The sequence below is a fragment of the Eptatretus burgeri genome, chromosome 11 (assembly GCF_056783735.1).
Source record: "Eptatretus burgeri isolate ZD-2024b chromosome 11, Ebu_testis_v1, whole genome shotgun sequence".
In the NCBI taxonomy this organism is placed as follows: domain Eukaryota; kingdom Metazoa; phylum Chordata; class Myxini; order Myxiniformes; family Myxinidae; genus Eptatretus; species Eptatretus burgeri.
In genome coordinates, this window is record NC_140971.1 from 22,996,090 (window position 1) to 23,016,089 (window position 20,000).

The 20,000-nt window shown below is 46.6% G+C and overlaps 2 protein-coding genes across 4 annotated transcripts in view; one reads left to right on the forward strand and one right to left on the reverse strand.

The window, feature by feature from the left end:
* Nucleotides 1-10,060, forward strand: part of LOC147016664 (uncharacterized) — a 132,390-nt gene extending 122,330 nt beyond the window's left edge. For all 3 annotated transcript variants that reach the window (XM_085845549.1, XM_085845550.1, XM_085845548.1), the window contains one exon: nt 2,639-10,060. In XM_085845549.1, coding sequence (XP_085701675.1) covers nt 2,639-4,306 — 1,668 coding nt within the window. In that variant the 3' untranslated portion in view covers nt 4,307-10,060. The remainder of the gene's footprint in view (nt 1-2,638) is intronic.
* MAP3K1 (mitogen-activated protein kinase kinase kinase 1) overlaps nt 7,703-20,000 on the reverse strand; it is a 139,437-nt gene continuing 127,139 nt past the window's right edge. Inside the window, exon 22 of the mRNA XM_085845545.1 lies at nt 7,703-18,709. Coding sequence (XP_085701671.1) covers nt 18,563-18,709 — 147 coding nt within the window. The 3' untranslated portion in view covers nt 7,703-18,562. The remainder of the gene's footprint in view (nt 18,710-20,000) is intronic.

Here is a 20,000-nt window from a genome sequence, read left to right on the forward strand (position 1 = left end):
TGACAAAATCTCAATTGGTAGAAAAGTTATGGCTTGGACAAACATACTTGACCCTCAATGGTAAATAAATAAAGAAACATGGAAGCTATTAAAAAAATAGGGCCACCTGTCTTGAAGCTCACCTGGATCAGGAGCAACAGTCATTCACCCCCCCCCCCCAAGGTCCCCCGAGACCCTGATTTTTTTTTTTTTTAATGCTGTGAACAAACTTGTGGTTGAAGGTTGTTGGTCAAGTTTCATCGAAATTGTGTGTGTGGTTTCAGAGCAGAGAGGTCAACAGATGTCTGGGTCGGGCCTGGGGAGTCATGGATTCACTGGATTATGGGGTATGGTGCTGCCGGTACCTGTGCGGGAGGACGAAAGTCTGAGTCTTCAGGTCCTTGGTGTTTCCAGTCATGCTCTATGGATGTGAGACTTGGACTCTGAGCAGGGATCTGAGACGATGACTCAACTCCTTTGGTACCAGGTCTCTTTGGAGAATCCTTGGCTATCACTGGTCGGACTTTGTGTCCAACAAGCAGTTGCTGAGAGGGACTCAAATGAGACTTGTTACCTGCATAGTCCGTGAGCGACAACTGCGGCTGTATGGACATGTGGCTCGTTTTCCTGACGCTGATCCTGTTCACCAGATTCTCTCAGTGAGGGAGTCTCATGAGTGGAGGATACCAATAGGCCGACCATGTGCCTCGTGGTTGCAGCAGGTTGATCGGCATCTCAAGGACATGGGGATGGGCCATCATCACGCTCGATGGGGGAGAAGTATAAAATGGATGCTAACCATTTGGAGGACTGATAAAACCAAATGGTTTTATTGATCGTGCTGACTCAAAATAACTCAGAGGAGACTCTGTGAATGAATGTGCATTTTCATAAACAGGGAAGGGAGAACAAGGAACAATTTATACACAATTCTATTTACAATGTGAAATCTGCACCCCAAGTTTCTTCTGAGCAGGAGGTCCTTAACGTTAAGCTTATTGGGTCCACAATCGCACCACAGGAGGAAGATAAGAAGAAAAAAACAGGACTGAAATACCAGTTGCGGCCTGGTGGGGCACCACCAAGCTCCCTCTGGAGCTAACGACTCCACTACCCTGTCAGGAGGCCAAGCACACATCGAACTCATGCAGGCAAGAGGTGGGAACCCCGAACTCTCCCGGGCTTCGCAAACTGGACACACCGTACTTGGGACCTCGTTTGAATCCACTTGGACCCTGTCAGGCCAGAGCTCTGAACTCAAGGAACTCTCAACTGGAACAGTGAACCGGACGAAGCTGGACTGCAACAAACAAACACTGGCTGGATGCGAGTTGAGAGAACAATGACTGGACATGCACACGAGCTTTTATTTTCTCCCATGATGCCCCAACCCAGGATGCCGCCCCACCCCGTAACGATTGGCGGTTTGGCCATCAATCAAGGAGAACCCCTCCATTGAGCCTCTGGACTCACCATTCACGCCAAAACGTCCCCCTTTGCAGCAAAGCCTGCGCCTTTGTGGTGTTGTGAGGCCAAATCCCCTGATAAAGGACATACAAGTCAGATTACAAGGGAAGGAACATTTTAAAGGGGGTTGAAGGGAAAAGCGGTTTTAGACACAAACATCAGGAAGGGAAGACAACAGTTTGCGATGCAAATATTGACATATTTAAATTACCTCACGCATATTGCTAAACATGCACCACAGAAATAACTATTGCTGAGCTTCTTCTTCTTCTTCTTCTTTCGGCTCACTCCCGTTTGGGGTCGCCACAGCAGATCAACCGTCTCCATTTCGCTTTATCCTCCACATCTTCCATTGACACTCCAACCACCCGCATGTCCGCCCTCACCATATCCATGAACCTCTTCTTTGGCCTTCCTCTTCTCCTCCTACCTGGCGGCTCCATCTTCAACATCCTTCTCCCGATATACTCCGCTTCCCTCCTGAGCACATGTCCAAACCATCTCAATATCGCCTCTCTCACTTTGTCTCCAAACCGTCCTACCTGCGCTGTCCCTCTAATATACTCATTCCTTATCCTGTCAATCCTCGTCACTCCCAACGAGAATCGCAGCATCTTTAACTGTGCCACCTCCAGCTCCGCTTCCTGTCTTTTTGTTAGTGCCACCGCCTCCAAACCATACAACATAGCTGGTCTCACTACCATCTTATATACTTTCCCCTTCACTCTTAAAGCTACCCTTCTCTCACAAATCACTCCTGCAACTCTTCTCCACCCACTCCATCCTGCCTGCACTCTCTTTTTCACTTCTCTCCCACACTCTCCGTTACTTTGGACAGTTGATCCCAAGTATTTAAACCCATCCACCTTCCCCACCTCAACTCCTTGCAACCGCACCATACCACCACCCTCCCTCTCATTTACGCACATGTACTCCGTCTTACTCCGACTGACTACACTGAACAACAAATTTCAATTTTTTTTTTTTACTGGAGATGTGTAAAGTGATTAAGACTAATTTGGGTACGCTGATTTCAAAAATCATAACCGTTTTGCTGTATCACGTCAGGATTTTCAGGAACAGAAATATTCCTATTGCCTAGAAGTCAGGATTTCAATGAAATTTACATATGTCTTTAACATGTCTATTTCGTACAATTGTTGTTAACTTGTGTTATATTTCTTTCTTTCAGATAAAGATGAGTAGGCGTTCCTGTACCAATCATCCTGACAACTTCTGTTATGTCTGTGGTCGGTATACCAAAAAAGATCAACAGCGAAGTATATCTACAGCAGTGAAAATGAAGGCCGCCTACTTTCACTACTTCGGGTGTAAGGTGGGGGACCAAGAACAGAGCTGGGCACCACACATCTGCTGCACAAGCTGTCACACAACCTTGACTCAGTGGTTGGTGGGCAAGCGCGCGAGCATGCCATTTGCGGTGCCCATGATATGGCGTGAGCCGCAGAATCATCATGATGATTGTTATTTCTGCTGCACAAGCATCGCCGGATTCAACAAGAAGAATAAAGGTCACATCAAGTACGCTGACTGCGTCTCTGCTCGTAAACCTGTGCCTCATGATGACGAGAACCCCGTTCCAACACCTCCAGCTGATCAGAACATAGCTGTAAGCAGTGGTGAAGAGGATGGTGATGATGAACCTTTTGAACCCGACACTCAAGAATCACACCTTCTGAACCAGGGAGACTTAAATGATCTTGTAAGAGATCTCTCGCTGTCAAAGGCGAAGGCAGAGCTGCTTGGATCAAGGCTGCAGCAGTGGAATCTACTTGAACCTAACACCAAGATATCCTTGTTCAGAGCACGTCACAGAGACATGGCTGAGTTCTTTGAGATGGAAGACACGATGACATTCTGCAGTGACATTAACGGTCTGTTGAAAGAACTTGGGTGTGATCACGATCCTGCAGACTGGCGCCTCTTCATCGACTCGGGGAAGAACAGCTTGAAGGCTGTTTTGCTCCACATTGGCAACGAGAAACCATCAGTTCCACTGGCTCACGCGTTCGGCATGACAGAGACCTATGAGACTATGCGGCAGCTGCTTGATTCCATCAAGTACAATGACTTCAACTGGCACATCTGCGGAGACTTGAAAGTGGTGGCGCTGTTGTTAGGGCTGCAGTCAGGCTACACGAAATACATGTGCTTCCTTTGTCTCTGGGATAGCAGAGACGACAAGAATCACTGGACGAAGAAAGATTTGGAAGAGCGAAAAGAGCATGTACCTGGTCGACACAACGTGAAGCATGTCGCCCTTGTCGACCCAGCCAAGGTTTTCCTTCCACCACTCCACATAAAGCTCGGCTTGATGAAAAGTTTTGTACGGGCAATGGATCTGAATGGGCGTGGGTTTTTATACCTCAAGGAAAAGTTTGGCAACACCTTGTCGGAGGCCAAGATCAAGGCTGGTGTCTTTGTTGGACCGCAAATCCGACAGATTATGAAGGACGAAACTTTTCCGACAACTCTCAACCCCAAAGAGCTGGCAGCATGGAGGAGCTTCAAAGCTGTGACGGACAACTTCTTGGGGAACGAGCGCGCGGACAACTATGAAGAAATAGTGCAGCAGCTGCTGGAGTCCTTCAGGAAACTTGGCTCCAGGATGTCCCTGAAAATCCATTTCCTACACCAGCACCTGAACTTCTTCCCTGACAACTTGGGAGCAGTCTCGGACGAGCACGGCGAGCGATTCCACCAAGAGATTTCACTCATGGAGACGCGTTACCAAGGGCGGCACAACCCGAACATGATGGGCGATTTCTGCTGGTTCCTGCATCGTGAAACTGACACAGAGCAGCACAAACGCAAAGCCAAATGCCTAAAGCATTTTTAATTACATTCTAGTGGAGTTTTTCTGTAATTTCTATAATTTTGAAGCATTCATGATGAAATAAATGAATAAATGAATTTTTGTAAATTTCATTGAAATCCTGACTTCTAGGCAATGGGAATATTTCTGTTCCTGAAAATCCTGACGTGATACAGCAAAACGGTTATGATTTTTGAAATCAGCGTACCCAAATTAGTCTAAATCACTTTACACATCTCCAGTAAAAAATTTTTGTTGTTCAGTGCTATCATTCCCCTTCTCTCCAGTGCATACCTCCACCTCTCAAGGCTCGCCTCAGCCTGCTCCCTACTCTCCCTACAGATCATAATGTCATCCGCGAACATCATAGTCCATGGGGACTCCAGTCTGATCTCGTCCATCAACCTGTTCATCACCATTGCAAACAGGAAAGGGCTCAGTCGATCCTTGGTGCAATCCCACTTTTACCTTAAACCGGTCCGTCATTCCTACCGCACACCTCACTGCTGCACACTGTCCTCGTACATATCCTGCACGATCCTCACATACTTCTCCACCACTCCCGACTTCCTCATACAATGCCACAACTCCTCTCCTGGCACCCTATCATAAGCTTTCTCTAAATCCACAAACACACAATGTAACTCCTTCTGGCCTTCCCTATACTTCTCCATCAACATTCTTAAAGCAAACATCGCATCAGTGGTGCTCTTTCCTGGCATAAACCCATATTGCTGCTCACAGATCATCACCTCTCCTCTCAACCTAGCTTCCACTACTCTTTCCCACAACTTCATTGTGTGGCTAAACAACTTTATCCCTCTGTAATTTCCACAGCTCTGCACATCACCCTTATTCTTGAAAATCGGAACCAGTACACTTAATCTCCACTCCTCCGGCATCCTCTCACTTTCCAAGACTTTATTAAACAATCTGGTTAACAACCCCACTGCCATCTCTCCTAAGCACTTCCATGCCTCCACTGGTATACCATCTGGGCCAAGCGCCTTTCCACTTTTCATCTTCTTCATAGCAGTCCTCACTTCATCCTTACTGATCCACCCACTTCCAGATTCACTATCTCCACCTCTTCCAACCTTCTCTCTCTCTCATTTTCTTCATTCATCAGCTCCTCAAAGTACTCCATCCACCTTCTCAACACACTCTCCTTGCTCATCAGCACATTCCCATTTGCGTCCTTTATCACCCTAACCTGCAGCACATCCTTCCCAGCTCGGTCCCTCTGTCTTGCCAATCGGTATAAATCCTTTTCCCCTTCTTTTGTATCCAACTTTTCATACAGCTCGTCATATGCCTTTTCCTTGGCCTTTGCCACCTCTCTTTTTGCCTTTCGCTGCCACTTCTTGTACTCCTGCCTACTTTCTTCATCTCTCTGACTATCCCACTTCTTTTTCACCAACCCCTTCTTCCTTATACTTTCCTGTACTTCCTCATTCCACCACCAAGTCTCCTTATCTTCCTTTCTCTGTCCAGATGTCACACTAAGTACCTTCCTAGCTATCTCCCTCACAACTTCTACTGTCGTTGCCCAATAATCCCACCCATCTTTGCCACCATCCAACGCCTGTCTCACCTCCTCCCTAAATTTCACGCAACAGTCTTCCTCCTTCAGCTTCCACCATCTGGTCCTTGGTTCAGCCCTCACTCTCTTCCTCAACCCCACCTCTAAAGTCATCCTACAGACCACCAATCGATGCTGTCGAGCTACACTCTCCCCTGCCACCACCTTACAGTCACTAATCTCTTTCAGGTTGCATCTCCTGCTTAAGATGTAATCCACCTGTGTGCACTTTCCTCCACTCTTGTATGTCACCCTGTGTTCCTCCTTCTTCTTGAAATACATATTTACCACTGCCATTTCCATTCTTTTTGCAAACTCTACCACCATTTGCCCTTCCACATTTCTCTTGTTGAGACCGTACCTACCCATCACCTCCTCATCCTCTTTATTCCCTTCCCCAACATGCCCATTGAAATCTGCTCCAATCACCACTCTTTCATCCTTGGATACTCTCTCCACCACTTCATCTAACTCACTCCAGAAATCTTCTTTATACTCCATCTCACACCCCATATGTGGGGCATATGCACTGATGACATTCATCATCACCCCTTCAATTTCCAACTTCACACTCATCACTCGGTCAGACACTCTCCTCACCTCCAATACCCTCTTGACATAATCTTCCTTCAGGATTACCCCGACACCATTTCTCCTCCCATCCACACCATGGTAGAACAGTTTGAAACCACCTCCAATGCTCCTCGCCTTACTCCCCATCCATTTGGTCTCTTGTACACACAGTATGTCCACCTTTCTTCTCTCCATCATATCAGCCAACTCTCGCCCTTTGCCAGTCATCGTCCCAACATTCAGAGTTCCAATTCTCACCTGCACACTTCTACCCTTCCCCCTCTCCCACTGCCTCCGGACTCACCTTCCCCGTCTCCTTCTCCTCCTTTGCCCAGCAGTAGCACAATTTCCACTGGTACCCTGCTGATCACCGGTACCGGTGGCAGTCGTTGGTAACCCGGACCTCGACCGATCCGGTATGGAAATTCGTTTTGTTGTCCGCATAATGATTTGGCATAGGTTTTTATGCCGGATGCCCTTCCTGACGCAACCCTGGTCGCCTCTTACGACACACAGGGATATGGTACACCTATTCTAACCGGGGCATACACCGGGCCCAGTACAACTGGTACTCATTTCGCCGACCTCGGAAGGATGGCAGGCTGAGTCAACCCCCTGGTGTTTTCGCCTTGGTATATATATATACACACATATTAATTCAGTGTCCCAACGGGGCTTCAACTCAGGACCTTTTGGGTCCCAAGCCACTGCCCTAACCACTGCGCCAACACCAGGCTTAAACTATTGCTAAGCTCTGCAATCTTAACCCCGAGAAGCCATTTCCACAACAATACAACTCCAGGCTGTCCTGTTTGGTGCTGACATCTGAGCACTCATCTCATGATGCTGCAACCTCAGGTTGAAATCACATACTGATCATTCAGGGGTCTGTATTTTTGATCATGTTTACTATTAACCAAGTAATCAACATAAAATAAAATTGTTTAAATTTTAGTTGATGGATGGAACGTGGAGAACGTGCCAAGTGCAAAGCAACATAAGCAGCCCCCTGCGGCATAAACAAAAACAATCCCCAGTACCCCGACATAGGTGATTGAAAATGGCAAGGCTCCTGAAGCCCTGCAGAAACTAAACCACCACCAATGGTTCCTAATTCAGAGTTTGACCTTCGTCGAGGTGGGTCGTCTTAAGGCCCACTCGAAGAGACACCCTTTGTTCACCTATGTGTGATTTATGTACAGTCTCCTTTAAGAGTTTTGGATCACTGTAAAAATAAATATATGAAAAACAAATATCACAACAGGTAACTTAAAAATGATTTTAATATACAATATTTTATTTCAAAAAACAAAACAAAATACAAATGTTAAGGTGATACAATACACTTTTATGAAATATGTCGTTTATTAAAATTTTCGGAACATAATTGTAGGGAAAAAACCCTGGTATATTTTGTTTTAATATTTCTACCACTACTGGGGGATGATTGGACAGCTTAGAGTCACTCACACTCTGCATCTGAGCTGTCTCGCCTGGGTTCAAAACTCGACCCAGCTATAAACTGTCGCCCTGGTGTTTCACATAATGGGTGAGGCATCAATGTGTGTGCCATCCAATGGAGGGACGAATTAACTTGGCGGACACGTGTGCCAGCACGACTGTCATTGGAGATTTAAATATCCTACCCAAGGGTTGGCGAGTTATTCCCGGCACCTTGAACAAACTCAAAATTGCTGCAGCAAGTGGTCTAGTCTTCTTGGTGGTTCCTTGACACTAGGGTACACTGCTTACTATCTTCGAGTGTGGTTGCTCTCTCTAGGCAGCAGCTTCTGCACCATAAAGAAGCTGACCAAGTGATTCACATTTTTAATGTGAACAGCATTCTTTGACTACGAAGGGCAACCAATCCCAAATTCTACCATGACTGAAGCCAGGTAGTTGAGATACAGTACAGCCATAATTATGGGATTTCATGTGCAGGTAAAGCAAATGGTAAAATGTAAAACTTGACATGCTACAAGTCAATCGATCCACAATGGGATTCAAATTATGGGAATAAAAGGAAGAAACTTTAAAATCAAGTGTTTGGGTGGGCTATAGATATAAACTATATATATTTTGGGTGAAGGAACAAGTCCTTAATGACATCTGGTTCTGGTTCAATTAATTAATACATACAGACAAAGGTATTCTTTGTGAGGTTTGCAAAACCTGTTGCTATGACGTTACAATAGTCCTTTTACCCATGCGATTGTCAAAACAACAATTGTTAAAAATCAAAATCAGAAATAATTATCTGAGATTATAAAGTGACCGTATTAATCATGACAATTTCTTTTAGCAAAATATATATATATTTTTTTAATTTCTAACCTCTGGCATCATTATTAATTGTGCCTTTTGTAGCATTAATAATAGCGGATATACCTGTCAAGGATGGGTGATGGGATGGAATGGCATTTTGAAATGATGCGAGGACAACAACAATAAACAACAACAACACTACCAATGTGACAACCATAGTAAATTGATATAACAACAATGCTGTGTTTGGGGTTGAAGTACCATCCACCGAAATGCTGCGACATTATCCGGCAAGATGAACGCTTTGACCAAAGTCCACTTTGGGCCGAGCAGAATAAAAGTTAAAAGTATATTTTGAGACCGAATCAGAATTGTATTACTTAATTATACCCATGAGACTTGGTGACGATACGAAGAAGGGGTGAGAGAGATCAGGTAGTAATTTTGACACACGAAAGGGCAGACTGTTGCATTCTATTTTGGCAGACTGTGTTATCTTTGATTTGTTGGATTTGTGCGACAGTTGCATCGATTTTTAATTATTTGCCGTCACAGCTACCATAAAATGCCTTTCCCATCGTAATGCCATTATCGCTTCCTACACAGAATACCGGACTTTTGAAGTGAAGCAATCCACCCAAGAATGCTCAGTGCGCATGCGCGAACCCCTTAGCAACAATGTTGATTGGGGCATGTGAGCGACGATTGTGTCTGCGAGATGGATAAGGATTGTTATCTAAAATTGCTCATAAAGCTTCAAATAGAAGCCAAAATACTTGGAAAAGTATCTGACAGAAAGAGGTGTGTATCTGCATAACAAAAGAGTTGGAGAACTTTCTCAGGGTTGAGAGGGTTGAGATGTTGCAGCTGCCCGTACTGCAAAAACTCCTGACAATGTCGGCTGGACGTGCAAGGCCCAAACTGTGGACGGGCATGTTCTACCCAAACCTCCAACTATTGCCACCATTGATTGGACTTTGAACCTTGTGGGATTGCCTCTTGTGGACATGGCAGGCTTGGTTATTTATTTAATGGATGTCTGCAATTGGGAAGATGATGCTGTGAAACATTACCAACAAAGTAATGGTTACCAACTCTTCGACAAAGCTTGTGTTCACGACTTGAAAATGCACAAAGCTTAAGACAGGGAGAACAACTTGAGGGAGTGAGTATTCACGTGTGTGCCAGATGTATCATGTCGGAGAGCTGTGAGGGCTGTTCTCAATATAAATGGTTTGTTTGGTTCTAAGTCCACAAGAGAAGTTATACATACTGTATTTTTCATCTATTGCGAAAAGAAGTGTGTGTGTGTGTGTGTGTGTGTGTGTGTGTGTGTGTGTGTGTGTGTGTGTGTGTGTGTGTGTGTACCTACGTACGTGTGTGTACACTTCAATTAACAGGAAATTATAAGAACTCAACACCTCATATCCACGGATATATTTCATATTTCCTATAATTTCGTGAGTCCGATTTGTATCCAGGAACACAACAGTTAACCATTTTGAAATTGCCACTCTTTCGTTTAAATGATGGAAATTATGTTTGAAAGACTGTTTGAATTACAGATTTTGTGTCAGTGACAGCAGGTTAAGCCTGGTGTTGGCTTAGCGGTTAAGGTAGCCAGCTTGGGAACTTCGGGTCCTGAGTTTGAGCCCCAGTTGACTGTTGAATTAACACCAGGTAAGGTTGATTCAGCTTGCCATCCTTCTGAGGTCAGTGAAATGAGTCCCAGTGTACTGGGGTAATAACCATTCGGGGTAACCTGTGTCGGAGTGGCGACCCGTCCAGGACTGTACTCCTTGCCAATTAAACTACCTCGGCAGCCCAATGTACCTTTATGGCATGAAAGGAATGGTATTATTATTATTATTATTAGAATTATCATTATAACGGCAGGTTAAAAAAGCCTGGCAGACAGAAACAGGTCACTGTAAACGCACACACAGCGCGTACACGCAAGGCCTCATTAGCGTTATACATCACTTCAAAAGTCCCGTATTGTGCCTGAATTCTAACAGAAATCATTCAGTGTCAACAGCGTAAGTGAATTTGAATTTGATCCCAAAATCCACCCTCACACACCAGGCAGCCTGCATGTTATGGTTTTGTTCTTGTGGGAATTCACAAGCACAAAAATGGAAACTAAATCTTTATTGGGTGCAAGCTTCTGAAGCACAGAGTAATTATTGGGTGTTATTCGAACAGATTTGAGAACTGACTGTATTGGACATGCAAATGATGTTGGTTGCCAGGAAAGGATGGTGAACAACAAACTGCTTAGAGTTGGAAAGCTGACAGTTTTTTAAACTCCAAACTTTGCAAGTATGATTGTGATGCATTATTTTGTTGAGGAAATATGATTATCTTCTATTGTAATGTGGCCAAATATGGGCTGGCATGATATTGTTACGGCTGTGGAAATTCGCAAACCACCATTCAGGGCCCGTAGGTGAGATAACTCTAAGTACACGTGTAGTTAGCCCCAAACCCGTTGTTTAGAGGGAATTTATGTGATTCATTCGGGCTGCGACGCTTTGAGATAGCCGTTTTTCTGTTCTATCTTTATTTTGAACCAACCACGTCTCAACCGCCATAACCATCAAACCACCACCAAAAACCCTCCACCACCCTCACCTCTCTCCTTCTACGGCCATTCCCACACCACCTGTGAACACTGAGCGTCGGGCTGTCTTGGGCTCATTCAAGATACGCACCGAGCCGCGAGTGCAAATAGCGGCCTTTCCGAGGGAGAATTCGGATCAAGAACGCTACACGCCCACTTCTGATCCGTCCAATCAGTAAGGTGCGGCTTGGCCCCGCCTCCAGGCTGCTCCTTCAGGTCACGCACGCATATTGGCCTACAGGCCCGTCTGCCCCCTTGTCTATGAAGGTGGCTTCTTTTATTTGCTTTTGAGTAAATGTGTGTTGGCGCCGTCTGTAAAGTAGAACTGTATAAGTGTTGCCGTGTGTGCGCGTAGTCGGTAGTAACTCTGCGTCGTTTCTTTTGTTGTAACTGCTATATGTGCATTTTGACTGTTTGGCTGTATATGTATGCTCTCCGTGTGTCACGTAATAAATGTGAATTGTGTGAACTGTTTTCCCGTTTCGCTTCGTCTTTTCTTTATTGACCCTCCATCCTGCTTCACGTAAAAGGGTTCGTAGTGGGCTTAAAACGCCCGATAATTAATCGGAACCGTCGAGGCCGACGATAACACCGCTCGGTTAGCACTGTAGCACGGAACGGACCGCTTAAGCGGTTCGTGTCCGGAGTCAGCCTGCGGCGAGGTACGATCGCATCGCCCGGTCGACCAATCACGCAAGTACTTAGGTAGATCGAATTTGGCGAGCAACCCTATCCTGCGCGGATGGGCAATTGGCACGGTCATGGTGGGGTTAAACCCCCACCCGTGACTAGCTCCCGGCGTTGTTCCGAGAGAGTCACGCCAGAATTGTCCGTTCCGGTGGGCGAGGCGGCCGCCATTCGAGTCGAGCGGCCGATCGCATGCCGGTGGGCGCGAATTCGCAACACTGGTGTCCGGGAGTGGGATTCGAATCCCTCCCGCCTCCAAGCTAAATTCACGGGGAATCGGTCCAGGGGTGAGAGGAGCGACCCCCGGTTCCCTCCAAATTACGAGCAATTTAAATTAACCCCTTACGAGAAATAAGATGGAGTCTCAAGGCGAGCGGGAGCCGGGAGTATTAGAAATGGATGTAGAATTGTTAGAATCCATGGCCCAGGATGGAGACCCTGAGCAGGAAATGTTGGTTGTGCAGGAACAAGAACTCCCCCAACCGAACCCAGAATCCGAAATGGGCGTGGCAGCGGCAGAGGCCGCGGTGTATGACACCTCCCCCCCCCCTCCGCCAAAACCCCCCGATCCTGGCCGAATCGGCTCAGCCGAGTGCACCCGACATGGCCCAGCTATGCGCCATGCTGGCGGCAATGAATGCGAAAATGGATGGAAACGCACTCAAAATGGAAGGAATAAATAACGAAATGAAAAACGAAATAAAAGGCATGAACGGAAAGATGGATACAAACACAAACGAAATAAAAAACGGAATGAAGGAAGAAATGAAAAAAATGCGGGGTGAGTTGCAGCAAATCGGCCGAAGCCTGCAGGCGGGCATGAAGGCAGTGAAGCGTGGACAACGGAGTGCGCAATGGCGACGCCACGTGTGGGAACGAACGAGCACGGGGGAGTGCAACGGCTGCCAGGCCCGCGGTGAAGGTGGGAACAAAAAAAAATTCGGGGGACGTGTTGGGCGAGAAGCGTGGAGGTGACGGAAGAAGTGACGGTGACCGAGAGGGAAAAATTAAATGGGGTGACCGAAACGTGTGAGACGAGACACGAGGTGACGACGGAAAGGAGAAAAGAAATAGTCGTTGAGACAAGGGAGATAACAAGGGAAGAGACGGAAATAATAGAGACACGGGAGATAGAGGGTGAATTGGACGGGATTGAAGACGAGCACACACACACAGGGGTAGTGGAGGATAATGGGGGTGAGCTCGCAGAACGTGTCGGGACCCGGTGCGAGCAGTTGGATGGCCTCCTTCGGGAACGGAGGGAGCCGCTATGCTCCCTTGAAGCGAGTCACGACCAGGCGGGTTCGGTCGTGCTTTGCGAGTTCGAGGGGATGGGTGCTGTGGACAGGTGCACGGAGAGCTTGGGGGGTATAGAGGCCCTGGAACCCCTTGTGGGGACACGAATCCCCAATGTGGTTGTCCCGGTGTGTGTGGTGCAAGGTGTGGAAGCGATCCCGTGTGTGAGTGATGTGGTCGCGAGTGTGCCGGAGAGCGTGCTTCCCAGCACGCCGTGTGTGGATGAGGCACCGCGGGCGAGTGCCCCCGCGTGTGTGAGTGGAATGGTTTGTGTAAGGGAAATGGCACGAGTGAGTGAGCGGCCGAGTGCAAGGGAGACCGTGTGTGTGAGAGAGCGGTATGTAAGGGAGATGTTAGTTGGCATGTGTGAACATGCAGCCGCGTCTCCCGGGGTGAGTTTAATGGAGTGCAGTCTGGGCGTCATAACACGCAGGTGTGTGTGTGGTTTGAATGGCAACGACAACGACAATTGAGAGACAAAGGCCGAGTAGCGGCTGTAGCTATTGTGGGGACCGTGCCAGGTTTACACAGCAGCGAGCGCGAGGTTCGGGCCGTGTTACGCACGAGGCCGCCACGTGCTCGCTTGCGGGAGTGAAGCCCGGTCCGGAAACGCCAGCGGTGAATGTTGCCGATCCCGCGGACGGACAAAGTTTAGGCAGGATTTCGGATTCGGACCGGACAGGTTCTCCACGCGGGCGGGTGTGTGAAGCTCCAACGGGCAGAGCACATGTGTTCGCGTGGCGAACCCCTCGAGACGTGAGGCTTGTGTTTTTTTATGAGCCGGGTGACGTCATGGCTGCGTGAATGGTTGAAATCTGGCAGGAGGGTGAATCCCTGCCGGATGGTACCGTTCATGAGGGATGAGGGACGCAAACAGCTGCCATGACGTCACGCCAAAGGTGCGCGGCTGTGAATTGGCGCGCTGGTGCGCAAGTTGCGAGTTTCCACGCTGGTGCTGCGCAATAAAAAAAAAGCAAGCCTCGCTTTCGGGTGAACAGGATTCCCGGGCAAGGGGTGGAAGACCCCCTGGCCAGCGCACAGGATGACACTGGCTCGGGGGAAGGGTTAGCTTAGTTTGACCGGCTCCATGGGGCAGGGGTAAGTCCTCATGGGGCCCGTGGAATGGATTAGTTAGGGGGATTTTAGTTGAGCTTTAGGTTGGGAAATGGAGAGATGGGAATAATTTAGAAGACAGTGACAGACTTTGAATGTGTAGAGGGGACGTAGCTTAGCTACGTAGTGTTAAATGGAACCTGCTGTAGTTTAAGGGACGACGTGGGAGCACGAGGTAGTTAGGGGATGTAGTAAGCAGAAGGATGGCAGAGTTCAGCGGTGTGCGAGTTGAAGTGCGAAATGAATGGAAACATGAGTGAGTGAGGCCAGCGGGTCTGTGTGTATGGAGCGAATGTGGAACGCATGGTGCGATGAGTGATTGGGGGGAGGAGTGGCTCCCGCCCAAGGGACCCCAGGGTCAGTGTAGAGTGAGTTAGGGGGTTAGTCAAATTAACAAAAATTGAAGTCGTTTTGTTGTTGGTGGGAAAGTAGGCTCGAAACCCGTTTGGAGGGGTGCAGGAGCCCTGTTGACGGGCTGGGAGCGTGGCTGCGAAAGGTGAGTATCGCTGAGTGGGTACCCCGGGCACCAGGCTAGTCGGCCGTAAGAGGCCAAGGGCCCATGGGGGGCCGGGATGGCGTAGTGGGCACGGGTGCGCCCGCATGATGCGGGGGCCCGGGGCGCCCTTAGCCGCGTGGGCAGTGTTGTGGGCACGGGTGACCTTCGGAAAGGGGCCCGGGAAGCCAGCCTGCCACGTGAGCGTTTCAGGGGAGTTGCCATGGAGGGCACTCCCTGGTGTTTAGGGAGCTGGTAGGCTCGGAGGCAGTGTAGTGCCCAGGGGTGCCATCGTCGGAGAATCGGCAGAGGGTAGTGCCTGCCAAGGGGAGCCACGCGTCCCAGCCATGACACCGTGTGAGGGCACGGAAAGAAAATTAGGGGGTGAGGCCCGAAATTGTGAGGACACCAACACAGGCGACGGGAATCTGGGTTGTTAGAACCAATAGTTGAAGCGAGAGGTGCTTGTTGAAAGCCCCGGGGTAGTTTAAGAGTTAATGGTCCAATCAACATGAGCGGGTTTACCTATCCGGATTCATCGATTTGCCATGATAGATGTAGTCCATATAGTAAGACAACATAAACAGACCGATGTACAGAAAACTGCGAAACAGTGGACAATGCAGTTTCATTTAACCCTCCCACGTTTTCTCAAGATATCTTTGTTACATTTTTTAGAGACCAAGAAAGCATATAAACCCATTGACATCAAAACAGGGACCGCTTCTACAATGCCTGAAATAAGAAACCTGGTATCAACTCCCTTAATTTCTCTACCATGTATCTTGTGACAATATGAGTGAAGTTTAATACTGTTATGAGTGACAGTCATCATTTACATCAGATTACTATACTACGTATTAAAGAGGATGAGCCGGAAGTTTTTTGGGGTGATTTTGAGGACAAGTTTTAGGATAATAACAAAGGCTAGATAGAGTACACATCTTTGGAAAGCCTGTGTGTGATTGGTCATGTTATATTTGTTCCACAGGATTGCTTTTACTGTGTGATTGGCTATTCCCAGTTGTGTTACATGCTCATTTGCTTAGCAGACTGTATCTCATTAATTATTGTAATCTGATTGGTTTATTGCTTGCTTTGGGCTGACAGGGTGGCCGAGAGGTATGCACACACCTGTAAGCTGTCTCGCCTGGGTTTGAATCCCGACCCAGCTCTATAAACGGTCATCCTGGTGTTTCACAGGTTCGGTGGTTCATCAGTGTGCGTGCCGTCCCTCGGATGGACGTTAAACTGGGATTCCTGTCTGCCGGCAAATGTTGGTAGACATTAAAGATCCCATGGTGTCCTTTCTGAAGAATAGGCGAGCTATCGCTGGTGCCATGAACAAATTACCATTTCCTGTGCTAACCAGCAGAAGGTTTGAATCCCTCATCAGCAGTACAGCCATGCCCTCAGCCAATGATGCTACCCCATAGCCTTGTTCTGTATATGAACAAGGAGGATGACTTGCTTTTATCTAACTATTTGCCTTAGTCATTGACGAGACGTGTGGGTTCATGGGCGGGAAAACTAAGCTCATACCTCGGACGAAGCTCAAAGGCATGGTAATGATGGTGACAATGATGGAGATTAATAACCTCACATTGCGATGCTTTTCCAAGTTCATGATTACGATGTATTAAACCGTACACCTGAAAAATCACCATATTTGAAAGAAATCCACCGTAGCACCAACTTTACCTCTTTGAAATTAAAATTTTCATTTCCAGATCTTTCTATCTCAATTGTTGTGATTCCCTTGTGAGCATCAACATTTCTCCAGCTGGTTTGCCTTATCTCTCCCCTTTCATGCATTTCGTTTTTTAGCAAACCATTGCCACAGACTGTCGTGAGAGGGCGATCATGTACAACAAACACACAGACAAGCCGGTAGGCGACATGGGTGGTCGCTATATAATTTCATACTAGTCATACAGTTTTTGACGGACCGGGCTGAAATTTTTTGACAAAGAGGTTGATTATAGTGCGCATAAAAGCACGGAAGCCGATTTTTGATTTTCTAAAAATATATATTTGTTCGGATTTTTTCAAAAATTTCAAAGTCCCGTTGCAAGGCAACGGTGGCGTCCATAGCAACTGTACTCAAAAGCATACAATTAGATCCTGGTCTGAACCTACCAGTCAAGTTTTATCAAAATCGGTTGACTCCTCTGGCCTCCAGAGCTGTCCATTACATACATACCTACAGACGGAAAACCTGAGAATAAGGGTAGTCTCGTGACGCGACCACCCAAAACTGCATTTCATGAAAGGGGCAAGTGTAGTACTTGGGGTTGACAGGATAGCTCAGAGATAGAGGACTCGCCTTTTCGTCCGAGTTTGATTCCCAATCTGACTATAAATTGTCACTCTTCTGCTTTTTTGGTAGGGAGTTGAATCAATGTGTGCAGTGTTTAGGAGAGGATAAGGCCAGTGTGCCATCCACTAGCATGCGCTGGAGGACGTGAAATACCCCACGACGCCTTTTGAAAAGAGGAGGCCATTGCATGCTGGTACCCTGGCAAAATTCTAAGTTCCTGCCCTGAGTGAGGTCTCCTCTACAAATTTACTCAAGTCAGGAACAACCTGTCTGGAGTAAATTCTGAGATATGGAAATGCTCACATTTGAGCTATTGGGATCCTATGTGTGAAGCTTCTGCCAGGAGGTGGGAGGGGATAAGGAGGGGAATGAGAACAAAATTCAAACACCCAAAGAAGCCATTTGGCCCATCAAGTTTGTGCATATCCAAATTGTTCTCATTTTCTTATTGTTTTAACAGATGCAGTACCTGTTGATTGTTGGATGTATCATTTTTGTGGGCACGGCGATACCTCTTCCCCTCTTACACTTTCACTTGTCTAATAGATTCAAACAGGATGTTAAAATTGTGTTATGTTAATAGCCCATGGATGGAATCAACAGGACGTTGATGGAAGGCATGCCAACTGGTGTGGGAAGCAAGGACAGGCTGACATTTTGGGCGTTATCCCTTTGTCGGAGCAAAAGAGCATGAGCCTTCACAAGCAAGACTAGTTCTTCATTCTACAAGCCTAAAGGCCTAATTTTACAAATCATAGCACAGGGCAGCTTGCTGAAAACGCCCCTTACTTCATAATGCAAACAGCAGTTATAGTGAGATGTGATTTCCTCGGGGTTCAAACGCAGACGAAGCAATTTAAGCACATTACCATTGAACTGTACTACAGACTGAATTATATTTTTCATGGTTTAGATTACTTAAAAAAAAAAAAAACTTTCCTGCAATTTAAAAAGTCTTTAGTTTCAATCCTGAACCATTTACGAGCCATCAAATATTCGGAATATGCTTTCACTTTCCGTTATAATTCTCATCAACACACACTTCCAATATAAGCACTGTGCAATGTCCTCACCAATGGCCTATTTTACCCAACATGGCACCCAGACTATCTTGCAAGCTAATTGGACAGATGGATGGAAATGTCCTTGCAGTGTTTGACTTGAGTGAGCTGTCCTACGTCTACTGCTTCTTGAGAAATAGCAATGGCAGATTATCACGTTCAACGCGTGCATCACCTGAAACCTGTATGGCTCACACAGGCACCTGCTTTAGGAAGTGCACGGTGCCCGGTTTAAAGCATCATTAATTTTGGTCACATCTCGATGCACTACCATGGCTGAAATGCTGGGTGCTTGAGAAGATCTCGGGTAGAAGGTCGCTCCTGTGGCTCGATTTCAAGAGTGCGTAGAGCAACATCACGAAGGCCGGGGGACAGGTGAGGAGGGATAGAGGGAGGCTGGGATGCACTTGCTATCTGTCAGGGGAATGAAGGAGAGAGAGAAGCATGAGAGGGGAAATGACAGCACAGCACTTTGTGAGTCATAATAATAAAATTGCAAAGTTAAATTTGACATAGCGTCGTCTAGGGCTGTATAATAAGGTTCTATGTGTCTTGCCACAAGTTGTGTGCAAATGTTATTTCCTAATCAGTACAATTAGGTTATTCTGTGTGCAAAACTTCATAATTTTGAAGGTTGGCCCAAAAGTATCTCTGATGCATACTTTTGATCAAATTATCAAAATATGCCATGAAAGGAACTGTTATGCCCGTTTATACTTCACGTTCACATCCAAAGTAACCAATGAAGCCTCCCAGGATGGAGTATCTATATTTTACCTACTTGTACATTCCAGCTTCTTGGCCAGCCCAGAGGAATGGTCGAATTCTCGGCCAGGGTCACGCAAGGAAATGCCATCAACACGTTTCTTAATTTCCCCACTCATTGCCCAAGGGTGTTATTTTATGGTGACGGACCCATGAAATGAGGGATGGCACTCGTCTTACCTTCAAATGTGTGTTGGTGATGCAAGTCGTTAAAAACAATGCCATCTTTTGTTTTGCTTGGTCAGATTGGAAGCTAACACCATCATCCTATTACCAATGGGCCAATTGCTGGATTTATAAATGAACAAAGGATGTGTGTTATTGAATGGTGTCAAACACCTGTATGATCATTGCGGGGGCAGCGGGGGTCTGGGTGGAGGCTACAAGCCAGTAGGTACATGATGTGGACAGGGGGAGAATATGGTAGTCAGGGCCAAAATATTTGTATGTAATAAATATATAGCCCTTACTTTGATTGGCAACGATGGGATTTGGATATTTTTGAAGCTTCTGCCTCAAGGATAAAAAATATTTGACATTTCGGAATAAATTGAAGTTGAATTATTTATTGTTCATTAGTATTCCAGAAACAAACGAATATTACGTACCCATTACCAATTGTACCAAACAGCAAGTGATGACATCAATGGCGACTTTACATTCAATAAAGAAAGATTATTGACCCGGTATTGGAATAATTAGTTTCCGACTGCAAAATGTCAACCTGGTGCTTTGCAGACAGCACATCGCAAAGTTTGCCATCACTTCCAGAGACATCAATCTGGCTCTCCCATATGCGAGCATTCACTAATGGATGTTAAACATCTCACCATTATCATTCACCGGGACCTCAGCCAAATATTAAATGCCTGCCTAATATATGGGGGTGGAGATGGTGGGGCACTGCATCATTGGTATAGCAGCTCCAATATAAATTTTG